The 13,035-nt window shown below is 40.4% G+C and overlaps 1 protein-coding gene across 1 annotated transcript in view; it reads right to left on the bottom strand.

Annotated features, from left to right (window-relative positions):
* SLC28A3 (solute carrier family 28 member 3) overlaps positions 1–11,280 on the bottom strand; it is a 43,672-nt gene extending 32,392 nt beyond the window's left edge. Inside the window, exon 1 of the mRNA XM_054054625.1 lies at positions 11,202–11,280. Within this exon, the coding sequence (XP_053910600.1) occupies positions 11,202–11,258 (57 nt within the window). The 5' untranslated portion in view covers positions 11,259–11,280. The remainder of the gene's footprint in view (positions 1–11,201) is intronic.
* Between the last annotated feature and the right edge of the window lie 1,755 nt (positions 11,281–13,035).

Raw genomic sequence — 13,035 nt, 5'->3', positions numbered from 1 at the left:
CTACCTGTCTTTTAAATACCTCCAGGAATGGTGACTCAATCACCTACCTGGGCAGCCTGTTCCAGCACTTGACCACCCTTTCAGTGAAGTTTTTCCTTATATCCAATCTGAACCTCCCTTGGCACAGCTTGAGGCCATTCCCTCTTGCCCTATCACCTATCACTTGGGCGAAAAGACCAACACTCAACTCTATACAACCTCCTTTCAGGTAGCTGTAGACAGTGATAAAGTCTCCCCTCAGCCTCTTCTTCTCTAGGCTAATCAACCCCAGTTCCGTCAGTGGCTCCTCATAAGACTTGTCCTCCAGCCCCTTCACCACCTTCGTTGCCCTTCTCTGGATGCACTCCAGCACCACAATGTCTTTCTTATAGTTAGGGGCCCCTACATGGACACAGTGTTCAAGGTGCTGGCTCACCAGTGCTGAATACAGAGGCACAATCACTTCCCTGGTCCTGCTGGTCACATCGTTTCTGATACAAGCCAAGATGCCATAGGCCTTCTTGGCCATCTGGGCACACTGCTGGCTCATATTCAGGTGGCTGTCAACCAACCTCTGCCAGGCTGCTTTCCAGACACTCTTCTCCAAGCCTGTAGTACTGTACATGCTTGTGTCCCAAGTGCAGGACTCTAACCTAATTAAACCTAATCCTGTTAGTCTCAACCCATTGGTACAGTCTGTTCAGATCCCTCTGCAGAGCCTCCCTACCCTGAAGTAGATAACACTTCCTTCTCATGTCATCCATGAACTTACTAAGGGTACATTAAATCACCTCTTCCAGGTCATTGATAAAGATATCAAACAGAACTGGAACCAGCACTGAGCCCTTGAGAACACCACTTGTGACCAGCTTGCAGCTGGATTTATCTCCGTTTGCCATGACTCTCTGGGTCTGGCCATTCAGCCAGTTTTTCACCCAGCAGAGGGTGCACCTGTCCAGGCCAGTGGCAGCCAGGTTCTCAAACAGAATGTTGTGAGAAATGGTGTCAAAGGCTTTACTGAAGTCCAGGTACAGTATATCCACAGCCTTTCCCTCAACCATTAAGCAGGTCACTTTGTCATAGAAGGAGACCAGGTTAGTTTAGCAGGACCTGCCTCTCATAAACTCATGCTGACTGGGCCTGAACACCTGGTTGTCTTGTGTGCACTGTGTGACAGCAATCATGATGATCTTTTCAACGACTTTCCTCCGCACTGAGGTCAGACTGACAAGCCTGTAGTTTCCTGGATCCTCTGTCTGGCCCTTCTTGTAAATGGGTGTAACGTTTGCCAACCTCCAGTCAAGTGGAACTTTCCCAGTCAGCCAGGACTGCTGAAAGATGATGGAAAGGTGTTTGGCAAGCACTTCTGCCACCTCCCTTAGTATCCCCACATGGATTCCATTCAGCCCCACAGACTTGTGAGTGAATAGTTGGCTGAGCAGGTCTTTAACCATTTCCTCTTGGATCATAGGAGCTTTGTTCTGCTCTCCCTCCCACTTTGGACTCATGAAGCTGAGTACCTAGAGAACGTCTCACCTTACTATTAAAGACTGAGGCAAAGAAGGCATTAAATACCTCAGCCTTACCCTCATCCTTTTTCACTGATGTCCCCTCTGTGTCCAGTAAAGGATGAAGATCCTCCTTGGCCCTCCTCTTGTTGTTGATATATTTGTAGAAAGATTTCTTATTGTCTTCCACAGAATTGGCCAATCTAAGTTCTAGTTGGGCTTTATCCCTTCTGATTTCCTCTGTACATGATCTCACTTCATCCCTGTAGTCCTCCTGAGATCCTTGCTCCTTCTACCAAAACTCATATACTTCCCCCTTTTTTCTGATATCCACCCAGATCTCCCTGCTCAGCTGAGCAACAGTAGAGATGATAATTAACCAGCTTGCCCAGCACCTCCTGATGACAACCTCTTTTTTTTTGTTGCTTTTCTCTTTGCAGAACTTTAGTAGGGTGGAAATTTCATGTATGGAGAATGGTTCAATGGGGAGGAAAGCTGGTGCTTTAAAAATTCAACTAAGGCAATAAATTTATTCTTAAAAAAAAGCTTCTGAGAAAGGGTAACAGTCCTTTAAAGAGAGCTAGCACCCATGGACTTTGTAGCAGAAACTTGAACTTTGACCAGACGATAGCATGTTTTCATCAGGAACAGACCTTTTCGCTACCTGAATCCAGGTAAGCCTGGCTGCATTAAAGCTTCTGAACAACTGCAGTTTGACTTCCAACTCACTCACAGATTGTCCTTGTGGTGGGAGCAGCACAGCCCCCCAGAGCTGCTTGGTGTGCCTGTGGTGGCAGCCATGCTTGCCTCACGTTGCTTTCCTCAGCCTGGTCTGGAGGCGTGCAAGGAAAGGTACATAGCTACATCCCTCCACAGCTATGGCAGAGCCCAGAGAGAGATCAGTGACCCAGGGTAGATGACTGCTATGTTCAAAGGCAGGAACATAAATGCAGCTGACCTTTGCACCACTCTTGTACCTCCTTGTTTTAAGACTGTGCCAAAGCATCATGACTGGTCTCCTGCCCTTGACTGTCCATCCAGGACCATGGTGAAGGCAGACAGTGTTTTATTAAGCTGGTGATTAGTGCTCTGCCTTCTCAAGAGAAGCAGGGCCACTTGGAGTAGTGGCAGGCTGAAGGTGAGTTGACCTTTTCTTTATGTGTTATTACTTGTGCTATCCACATTCTCTAAACTGCTGTGTGAAGCCAAGCCCTCCCAGTATCTTGCACTGACCTTCATCTGGGTTTCCTGCCATGGCTGCTGGTGAAAGTCCTGGAAAGTGCTCAGTTACTTCCTAGTAAGAGATGTGAACCAGCTCAGAGTCAAAATTAACACATGTCCAGTACTAAAGTGCTTTGAAGGAGTATGTACATAGAAGCTGCTATTCATTCTCACAGGAGAAAGCTCAGCAGGATGTGAACAGGAATTGCTGTCCTCTTGGTTGCAGTTTTTGGAGAGGTGGTAGTGTTGGGAGTTGTTTGGCCCTATGGAGGTGCACTATAACTTATGGCTGCATTTTTGATAAACGGTCTTGACTGTGAAACAAATCAAACCTGAAAAATGCAGATGTTGCTATGAACTAAGTTGCTATTATTTTTGCTAACTGGGAGACTCTTCCTGGTGGCCACAGGAGGTGCACTTTTCACTTGAGGGGCACTGAGTGCTGATGGTATTGGAATATCATTTATTCCTGTGCTTACATTTGGCACATATTTCATGCCAGTGCTTCCCACAGATTTTTGAACCTACATTATATATCAGGAGAGTCCAGGCCTCTGGGTTGAAGAGTGATGCTTCCACATTTGCAGGCAGCTGTGATCTGTGTGGCACTGTGTCCCCTCTTCTGGTCACAGCCTGAAGCCCATGTCCTATCCTTCCTTCTTCCATCATCACAACCACCACCCAGTGCCCCCACTTCACATGCTGCCAGGCCAGACTGTGCTACTCTATCACTTTCCTCTATGCCATAGCATCCTTACCAGGCTGGGACCACCCCTGGCCCTTCACAAACAGTGAAATATACTGTTTGTCTTGAGAATATAACCTATTTTTTCATTTGAACTTTTCAATATAAAAAGCATCAATCCACATTTTTTCACATTGTCTACCATGCAATTATTTTGTTGTTATTATATTGTCACAAATGCTCTCCTACATCTACATTAAAAGGTGTTAAGAAAACCCAAAGTCAAAGATCACTTAGTGTCTAAGTGTTTGCAGGTACACCAGGAAAAAGGAGAACGGATCCACACCCCTTTTCTTCTTTTTGCATGGCCAAACATCGAAGGTTAAGGTCTTAGAGAACATTGGCCACTGCTGAGGGTAACCCAAAGGCTGCATGGAGCATACAGAGTGTCACCAGAGCATACAGAGTGCCACCAGCAAAGTCTGTAGTCTGCAGAGCATCAAAATAAATTCTGCATCAGTCACAATGTGCCTGAGAAAGTGTCAGTGTGCATTTACATATTTCTACTATACTTACACAAAGTAGTGGCTGAACCCTTTCAGATGAACCTTTCCAGTGGGAAATTAGTTTCTTCAGTTAAAATCTAGCTTTTATCTGCTCCCACTACTTTTATCCATTTTTCAACATTTTCAATCTGTTCTGAATTTTATTTTTTTTTTAATTACTTTTAACATTTCCCTTTTTTGCTGGCTTTGTTTTTAAGAGAAAAGTTTAGGCACTATCTACCACCTTCCTCTCCTAGGATTTTAGATCCTGATCCAGTTTCCAGGAGTGCATATCCAAAGAGTTCCAATGATCCTTTCCGTCACTGTAAATCTGGAATCACTTCAACTTTGAGAGCAGAGCATGTCTTTGGCAACATATCTTTGCTGCCTCTGGTCATATCCAAAAACAACTGGAAGACAGAAGAGAATATCCACACCACCAGGAAACCCCTACTTCTTATGGGATGCTTCAAGTACCATCACCAAACTTGGTAAGTAGATTTTTTTTTTTTTTTTCCTGTGTTGTCCTTTACAACACAGGAAAGTACTAGATGTTTTTAATGGAACTCCTAGAGTCACAGACTATTTCTGGAGTGTGCATGTGAAAATATTAACACACGACGTTAGTAAAATATCTGTGGGTTTTTTTAACCTCACTTTCATGTCTTCATAGTGAGCTACTCACTATGCAGGCTTAACATTTCATCAAAAGAAGTCAAAATGGACATATTTATTATACAGTCATCTGCATCATATTTTCCTCTTATTTCTCTGGTCAGTTGTATGTCAGAGTTATTGCCTTCAGCTTGTGTTTGTCTGAAATTTCCTCTATTTCATATGAGTGGGTATTTAATAATATGTATGCCCTGCCTGCCTGACTGAAAGATTGTATCACTAAACCCAATGCTTCCAGTTCCTCTTTTCCTAGCTTCTCAGGAGAAAATGCTTCTATAGCAACTCCTTGCTACAAAAGCCATTATGAAATTAGAAAACAATTCTCTGAATCCTACACATCCTGTCAATTGTTGTATTTTTCCTTAATGTATTTCTGAGAATAGAACTCGCTTCCCTGTCAGTTTATGAACTCTAAATCAAATTCAGGTTTTGTTAAAATATCTGTCTTGGATGTATTATCGCAACCAATTATGAAACCAATTATGAATTTGAGATTTATGAATTTACGTAAGGTCATTCAAAAGAAAAAAGAAAAAACATACCTGATTATTATGTACAGTTTTCTTAATTTGCAACTTCTTGATTTTCTGTGAATTGTCTCTGAGACCTTTTGGGTTTATAACACCCCCACTTTCGCTCTCATGCTGAGGCTTGGCAAGACCAGAAATTGCATGAGCTCAGATCAAAAGCTGAAAGACTTTCTGATGTGCAGTAAGAACTAATTTAATACTCTGCTGCCTCTGCTTCCATGTTTTACTTTACTGGTACAGGCAAGCCTGAAACACAGTGTACAGAGCCCAGGTGCTCAAGTTCCTGCACTATTACACAAAGCTACATTGGTCATGGATAATACTTAAATGTGAATCTGCTGTTTTCTTGACTCAAACTCACATGTCCTTCTGGTGCTGCCCACTGCCTCAGGACTGGTTAAGCAAGTTTAGGAAGAGCCAGCTCTTCCCCCTGCCGAGGGCAAAACAGCCTACCTGGGCCTTCCCCCAGGTTGTTAGTGCCTTTGCTCCATCTACTAATGCACCCACAGCAGTAAAGAGAGCAGTTAGCTCTACTACATTAATTCTCTGTGCTATACCTTTTTTCAGTACTGAGCATTTAAGACTCTCTCACTGGCTCCACTATTTCTACTTTTTTTAAATTCTGGACTTGAGTTTTCTTGTTTCTTACTGTTTTGAAGGGGAAATTGCTTCTTTTTAATGATCCTTGAGGGGCTAGTTCTTCTTTTGGTTTCCTAAGAAAGCCACTTAAATGGAATGTCAAATAACTTATATCTGCAGTTGACATAAATGTTTTCTATTTCAGTGATTTCTTACGGCAGCAGTTATGGTATGGTCATTGCACTGTATTCTATCGCATGAAATATCTCATTTATGCGGTAATAAAGCCAGTAAACTAGTATTTGCATTTAGTTTTCTAAAAAAATTATCATTTCCAAATGAACGACACAAAATAAATCTAATCATAGCTGTGCTTTTAACAAAAGCAGGTAGTCTAAAGTAGATGGTTTTCCTGCCCCTGCCAAGTACTGATGAAAACAGACTAGCTATCAGAGCATTCAGGTAGCTGTTAAAACTGTTAATGGTTTAACGGTGAGTCATTGTATTAGCTTGGATGATTAGAACTAGGGTACTAACTCAGTAAAAAACAGATGCTTCAAAAGCAAATGTTCTAACTTACCCTGTTGGATTTAAGTGTATTTCAGATACCATTCAGTCAGCTGAAATGAAGCCATCTGATTTACAGTTCAAACCTTTCCTACTCTTTTAATATTTGGTATAGCTGAAGTCCATTCATCTAAATTTTCCAAAGTGTACACAACAGTCTACTACTTTTTTTCTAGTCAGCGTCATGACTCTGAAGGAGTTAAAACACATTTAAAACACTGAGGAAGATTTCTTTTTTTCATAAATAATCATAGCATTTATAAATTCTTGCTCAATAATAAAATTCAATGTATAGGGCAGGAGGCATGAATGTTCATTATTCATGTGTTAAAATATAGTAAATGAGCTGCAGAGGCAGAAAATAAGAAACATGTACTGCCAGATTTAAATTCAGTTGGCTAAATCTTCATGAGGTGTTCTGAAATGGCTTGGAAATTAGTCTCACCCGTCCACGACTACCTTAGTGTTTTCTTTAAAAGTGAAAGTTGTCAGTCTTGAGCAGAATGGTTGGATAGGATCTTGAAATGCAAGTTAAACAAGTTAAAATGAGACTGGCACAAGCTGGACATAAAAAAAAAAAAAAAAAAAAAAAGAAAGATCATATCCGTTTGCTCTCAGACTACATAAAATATATAAAAAGCAGGAGGCAAAATCCAGAGAAAACAAAACATGGAAAAAAGATGCACACATTCCTGAGAAGATAAACATGACCCCTGCAATTATGACATTCAAAACTTCTGTTGATGGCAAACAGGAGTGCAATAACGATAAGGTCAAGAATCCTAATTTTTTTTTTTGCAGGAAATATTTACTTAGCTTGAAAAGACAGGAGCCAGTAAGTGTAACCAACTTTCACTGTTTAATGCAAAAGATGGGGTAACATGTCATAGTTATTTTATTTGGGTTTTTTTTGAGAGAATCAAACATGGCATTGGGAAGCAAGTTTTGAAAATATGAAAAGAGATTGCATAGTTTCCTGCATCATTACAACAATGATGCCCATGAAATGTGAATTCTTAATAGCGTCTATAGTCTTAATTAACAAGCCAGACAAGAGCATCTAGGAAGATGTGGAGAATGGCTATAAACACAGAAATACATGGCATTTTCTGGGATATATTATAAGCTTGTTTGAATGACATAGATTGTGAAAACTGCATGTGTCATGGCAGAACCAATGCACTATGTGTAAAAGGTAGAATTTTAAAGGAGATCCTTCCTCAAATTAGCTTCTTAAGAGCACAGTGTGCTCTGCTTCAGAAGCAAGTAACAGCTGCTTAATGCAACTGACAATATGGTATCAACAAACAACAAATATTTATTAGCTGCTGTCTTCCCTTTGCATTGTACTTCTTTTGTGGTTACCTCTGAGTTTCTTTTAAAGGTCAGGAGTTTTTTGTTCCCACCTCCCATTCCTTTCTATGAGCCATCTCTTATCACTTCTCGAGGAATGATTTGTTTAATATCATCGTCAGATATCTGAATCATCAGAACTGAGTAGATAAAACCTTTACCTCTTAAATGAGGGCTAAACACAAGTTAGGTAAATCCAACCTTAGTTTTACGGTTACTGTTAGTATTACAGAGTTTCTGAGCTGGAAATGCTGGTCCCCCAGCTAGTGTAATTGGAGAAAAGTTAACCGAACCACACTGAACGCAAGAGACATGATAGTGTTTTTATATATTATGTGTGACATTACTGTAAATAGAGATATAGCATGTATTATATTGGCATGTAGATTCTTAACATGGAAGATCTTCTGAATAGTGATAATGAGGATAATTATTTAGGTTCCTTAAATTGCATGACATACTTAAGGGAAAAAAAAAGCATCATAAATCTGAATGTCTTGGTATAAACAGTGTGGCAATCTATTCATTCTAGCTGCGAGGCAGCAACCAAAGCAGGAACTTTAGCATGTAGGTCTTAACAATTGCATTGGGGTTTTATTAATTTTACGTTGTGCAAAAGGGTAGGAGTGTGCTTGGGAAGACTGGCAATTTGGGTAGAGCTATGTATCTTCTTAAAACCAATACAAGAATCTTACTTATTGTAATATACTCAAACAGCTGTTTGTAACTGAGTCGTACCTAATATTTAAAAAAGGGGGGAGAATGAGGTACAGTGGCTCAGTACATTTGAGTTTTGTTGTCTGTTTTCTTTTGAGACTATTTTAAGCTGTTGAAGAGTTAGAGTTGCTTCTGGATCTCCCAGGTACTGACATTATTTGGAGGCAATGACACTGGATCTGCAGTTTTTGATGCTACACCTATAAATCGTTTAAGTGGAACCTGCATGTGTACAAAAGAAGTGGCTGATATTTTGCAGGATCATCCATGTTTTAATGGTTGTAATTAATCGTGTTAATAGAATGTTAGGCTACATTGATGCACATCCTCTCTGAAAGTTAACATTGGTTAACTGATTTCTGAGGGTCTACTACAGCATGGTTGAAAAGGATTTATTCTTCTGTGATGCAATGAAAACTCTAATATAGTACATAAGGAATTATGTGTTTAAATAGAAATAGCCAGCGTGAAATTAAGAAGAGCTCAAATAATTTTCCTCTTTGACCAACTGTATGAATACGTGAAAGGCCGATTACTCTGTATTACAACTTCTTCATCACATTAAGAGTACCTCCGTGACAGCAGGCTCAATGCCTTTCATTCTTGTTATGATAAGGTTCTGATATGATCTTTCAACCATCACTTGTTAGCCTTGAGTTGCTTTGTACTACATTGAGAGTTGTTTTCTTAACTTATATACATTATAAAAGAAACTACCTCACCTGGGTTTACTTTGTACATGTCTTATTTTTTCTGTCCCTTTGTATGTTAATCATTGAATGGCTCAGGTACATCTGAAGGTATGTATGGAGTACAATCCCACACTGATACTTAAAATGGCTTAAATTAATTCCTTTCCAGAACACTTTTCTATTTTGTAGTTTAGGGAAGATACTAACTTCTTAATACTAGAAGACACTGTTTCCTGGAGGAAGAAGTGTCCATTCCTCAGGTGAGAAAAGCTCAAATACAAGAAAACAGGAAGAAATTACGAGATTTTTGTTCTTCTCAGTGGCTGCCACTGTAAAGTGATTTATTTTTCTGTATGCAGGAGTTTACCTATCTCCTGCTACGCCTTATTTTCTCCAGGGAGTGACTTCTCTGTTGAGTCAGAGATAGCGTAAATGTAAACACCTTCTGGTGTTCAAGGCAAAAAAAAGGAACTAGAAAACCTGACTCAGGCCCCAGACTTCATTGCTAGACAGTCTGTGATCTGGCATTTCGGTCATCTAAATCAGAGAGGATTTGCAGGTGCTTGTGAACCTCTGCAACAGACAGGAAAGGAAGCACCTGGGTTCCCTGCGCATTGCCCAGGTCAGCTAGCTTCATAAAGCAGAGGATTATCCCCGGTCACTGTACTGTGCTCCACAGAAGACTCCTGAGGAAACAAGTGATTTTTAGTTCAGGTCATCCAAGAACTTTTAACACTAAGATTCTGCAGCTGAGGAGAGACTTCTTTCCTTGATGGGTTTGTAAGCACAGACTTTGTAAGTAGATTGCCCTATCTTAGGCACACATTTTGTGTAAAAAGGCAGCCAGGATGAAGCCCTGTTTTCTCTAGGAGAGCACTCTCCTTCACTAGAACTCGAGGGAGACTCGAGTTCAAATATCTTGTCTGTCTGCTGTGCAGCACAGTTGCATTGAGGGCGCTCTGACTATCCAGAAGAAAGCCCTAACCACTGGGCTATCATGTTTTAAAAGAGTTACGTCTTTACCTCCTCTTGAAGCTCTCCCACTTAATATGAATTATTAACTACTGGCTGGAGCAGGGAGTTGACTCTTAATTCCTTTGTACTCCACAAATATTCAGCAGATTATCAAATCAGTTTGATGCTTGGCTGTCACTATAGCCCAGCAGATAAATATACAGAGTGGTCGGATGTCACTGGTATTACATAATATCCCACAAGCTTAACATCTAGAAAGACCTTTCTGTGTTATTTGAATAGTGTTGACTGATATTCACATCTCACTACATGCCACCCTTCCTGCTAGCTGAGCGCAAGGACAGCATGAGGACCAGAGGCTGCAGAGGAGAGCAAGACTCAACACAGCAGTCTTTAGCCACTATCTCTCTTTGGCCTGTTTCAGTAACAAGTAAACAGTCCTGACTGTGGGTTCCCAACCTTCTGTTTGTCCTGCCCTATCAGGGGTGCTGGGCACTGAGAAATAATAACTAACTGGTTAAAAAGGAGTGGGTTCTTGGTGCTTCTGCTTCAAATATCCATTTTCTAAAATATCAAAGTTACTTTAAGCTCGTAATACACAGAATCTTCTGGGTTGTGCTCCTTACCTCCTCTCTGTGCTCCTGGGAGCAGAACAATACAATTGCACTTATTGTATGTGTGGAAGAACCAAGATGTGCTACACTGTGATTAGAAGATTCTCTCATATTATTACATTGCTTTGATGATATGTGTGTCTGCTGCGTAATGATGACCTCCTCTACAAAAGAACTTAGAATTACCTATCCTCAGGAAAAAGCAGCATCTGACAGAGCAGATGGGGGAGGTGGATGAGCTTTTAGTGAGATCCACCAGCCTATGAAATAGTAATATTATAGTCAAGACACTTTTCAAAGATACCAGGATATCAGGATATCAGGCAGCAGATGAAGGCAAAGATCTGAGCCTATTGCTGAATGTGTAGATTATGCTCTAGTTTTTTATACAAAAATCTGATACTTTGGCAGGGTATCAGTGCAAAGCATGTGAGATCTTGTAAAATATCTGCCAGGCAGAGAGCCGAAATTGCATTTTCTTTGTTCAGGGACTGAAGTAAGCATTGTTCTTCGTTTTTAAGGTGTTCCTCTTCCCCACAAAGCAAAGGAAACCACACTTACCTTAAAGGCCAAATTGTGCACTCCTGAGGGACCATGGATGGTATCCTTCAGCTCCATGTGTCTAGAACGGGCAGTAGAGTTTTGGGTGAATGCTGAAAGCTACTTGCAGCGTAGGTCAACAGCAACAACCACCCGTTTAATCCACCCGCAGGCTCGGGGAGTATCTCTTTAAGTTTGGTTACCTGGAGGCACTCTTAGGTTGCTTTTGCTCACTCATAGCTCCTCCTTCTCTCTCCCGCAACAGAACCCCTTTTGGCCAGCGTGGGAAACTGTGTTCAATGTTTCCCGAGACAAAAAGGGAGTATCCTTCGGGCCCCAAGACGTATCTCTGGGTGATCCCAAAGCCAAATGTGGGTACTTATATCACTCTGGCTTTCCTCAATTGCGTGGGGGAAAATCTTCCCCGCCCAGATCTATCGGAGGTCATCACAGTTTGTGTCTTTTTCACAGCTATTCTCAAGCCACTGTTTCTGTGATGTTATCATGGCACTAGTTTCATAGTGGTTAAGGGCTTCAGCTAGCAAGAGAAAGCAAGGGAAAAAGAACTCCGAAACCTCTAACAAATATTGGTTATGCATGTGTTTTCAGTCTGCATGTCGAATGTTATGGTATGGTGTCATTTGATTATCTGTCCTCAGATTACTCATATTTAATGGAAGAGTTTTCTAACATGTTTTCAGGCTTGTTATTTGCAGTATGCCAAAGTTATAGTCTTAAAAATACCAGTAGGGTCTATCACCGATGTCTTTTGTTGCCTATGGACTTTGCATTTACAGCCTGGTCTATGTAAGTTCACTGAAAATAGCATTATTACAAACACTAGTGCCAGAGAGGATTTGAATGAATGTAACTTTTGACTTTAAGGACGACAAAAATAAGGTAGTGTGTGTTTCCTTGGAATACAGCAATGTATGTTTATGCACTTGTTAGCTGCCTAAATTCATAACTTTCTACATGAGGACTGAAAATGTGATAAGTTTTGCCTCATCCTTTGAAAGAGCGAAAAACGACATCCTGTTTTTAGGAATAAAGACAGAATGGACTACCATGACTGCATATATTCTTGGAAATAAAGAACAGTTACATTAAAAATAAGATAATGCATCCTTCTAAGGAATTTCGCATCTATGTTCTAATTATAGTATACATCATAGAGTTGTATTTTATGCTTTCTGAATCTGGTAAATATTGCTTAAAAAGGAAGAATAGTTGGGGTTTTTTTTATTTTTTTTTAGCAAGGATTGCATGATGTTTAATAATATATTCTGTGTTCTGATCTATTTCAGTATTCAGAATCTTTTCTGATGCCCCAGGTTTTGAAATCAGCATGTTTGTTACTATTTGTTTTTACCCTGAGAGTAGACCAATTTGCGACTAATTGCATCTCTCTGCACTCTGATCACCAGCAAAAATAGCTGCAAATATCTTTAACAAGTTTGGTATAATTGCTTGTTGATTACTGTATGCCTCAGCTGTTTCTCTCTTCTGTTTTCCTGCCAGTTTTAGACATGCTTTTACTATCACAAGGAATAGTGCTGAGGAAACAAAGTTGTGCATCAATTTCAAATCCAGCCTCTGCGATCCTAAAATCCGTAGTCTGCACTCGCATAGTTTGAAAACAGTTCTACCCTGGTAACTATACCAAGACACAAGTATTTTCTGCTGTTGTTCCTCTTCTTCTGGCAACTCATTACATTATTTTTAAGACTGGTTTTCTCAATAAATGCCTGAGTAACACTGACAATAATATCAGTGCGAAGTTTCCTCCTCAGAATTATATTTTATGTTAGTAAACTAACAGAATACTAAAAGCAAACTGTCCCACACATCCAAC

Source organism: Cuculus canorus, chromosome Z, assembly GCF_017976375.1.
Source record: "Cuculus canorus isolate bCucCan1 chromosome Z, bCucCan1.pri, whole genome shotgun sequence".
Lineage (NCBI taxonomy): Eukaryota > Metazoa > Chordata > Aves > Cuculiformes > Cuculidae > Cuculus > Cuculus canorus.
This window is presented reverse-complemented; position numbering and strand designations above follow the sequence as displayed.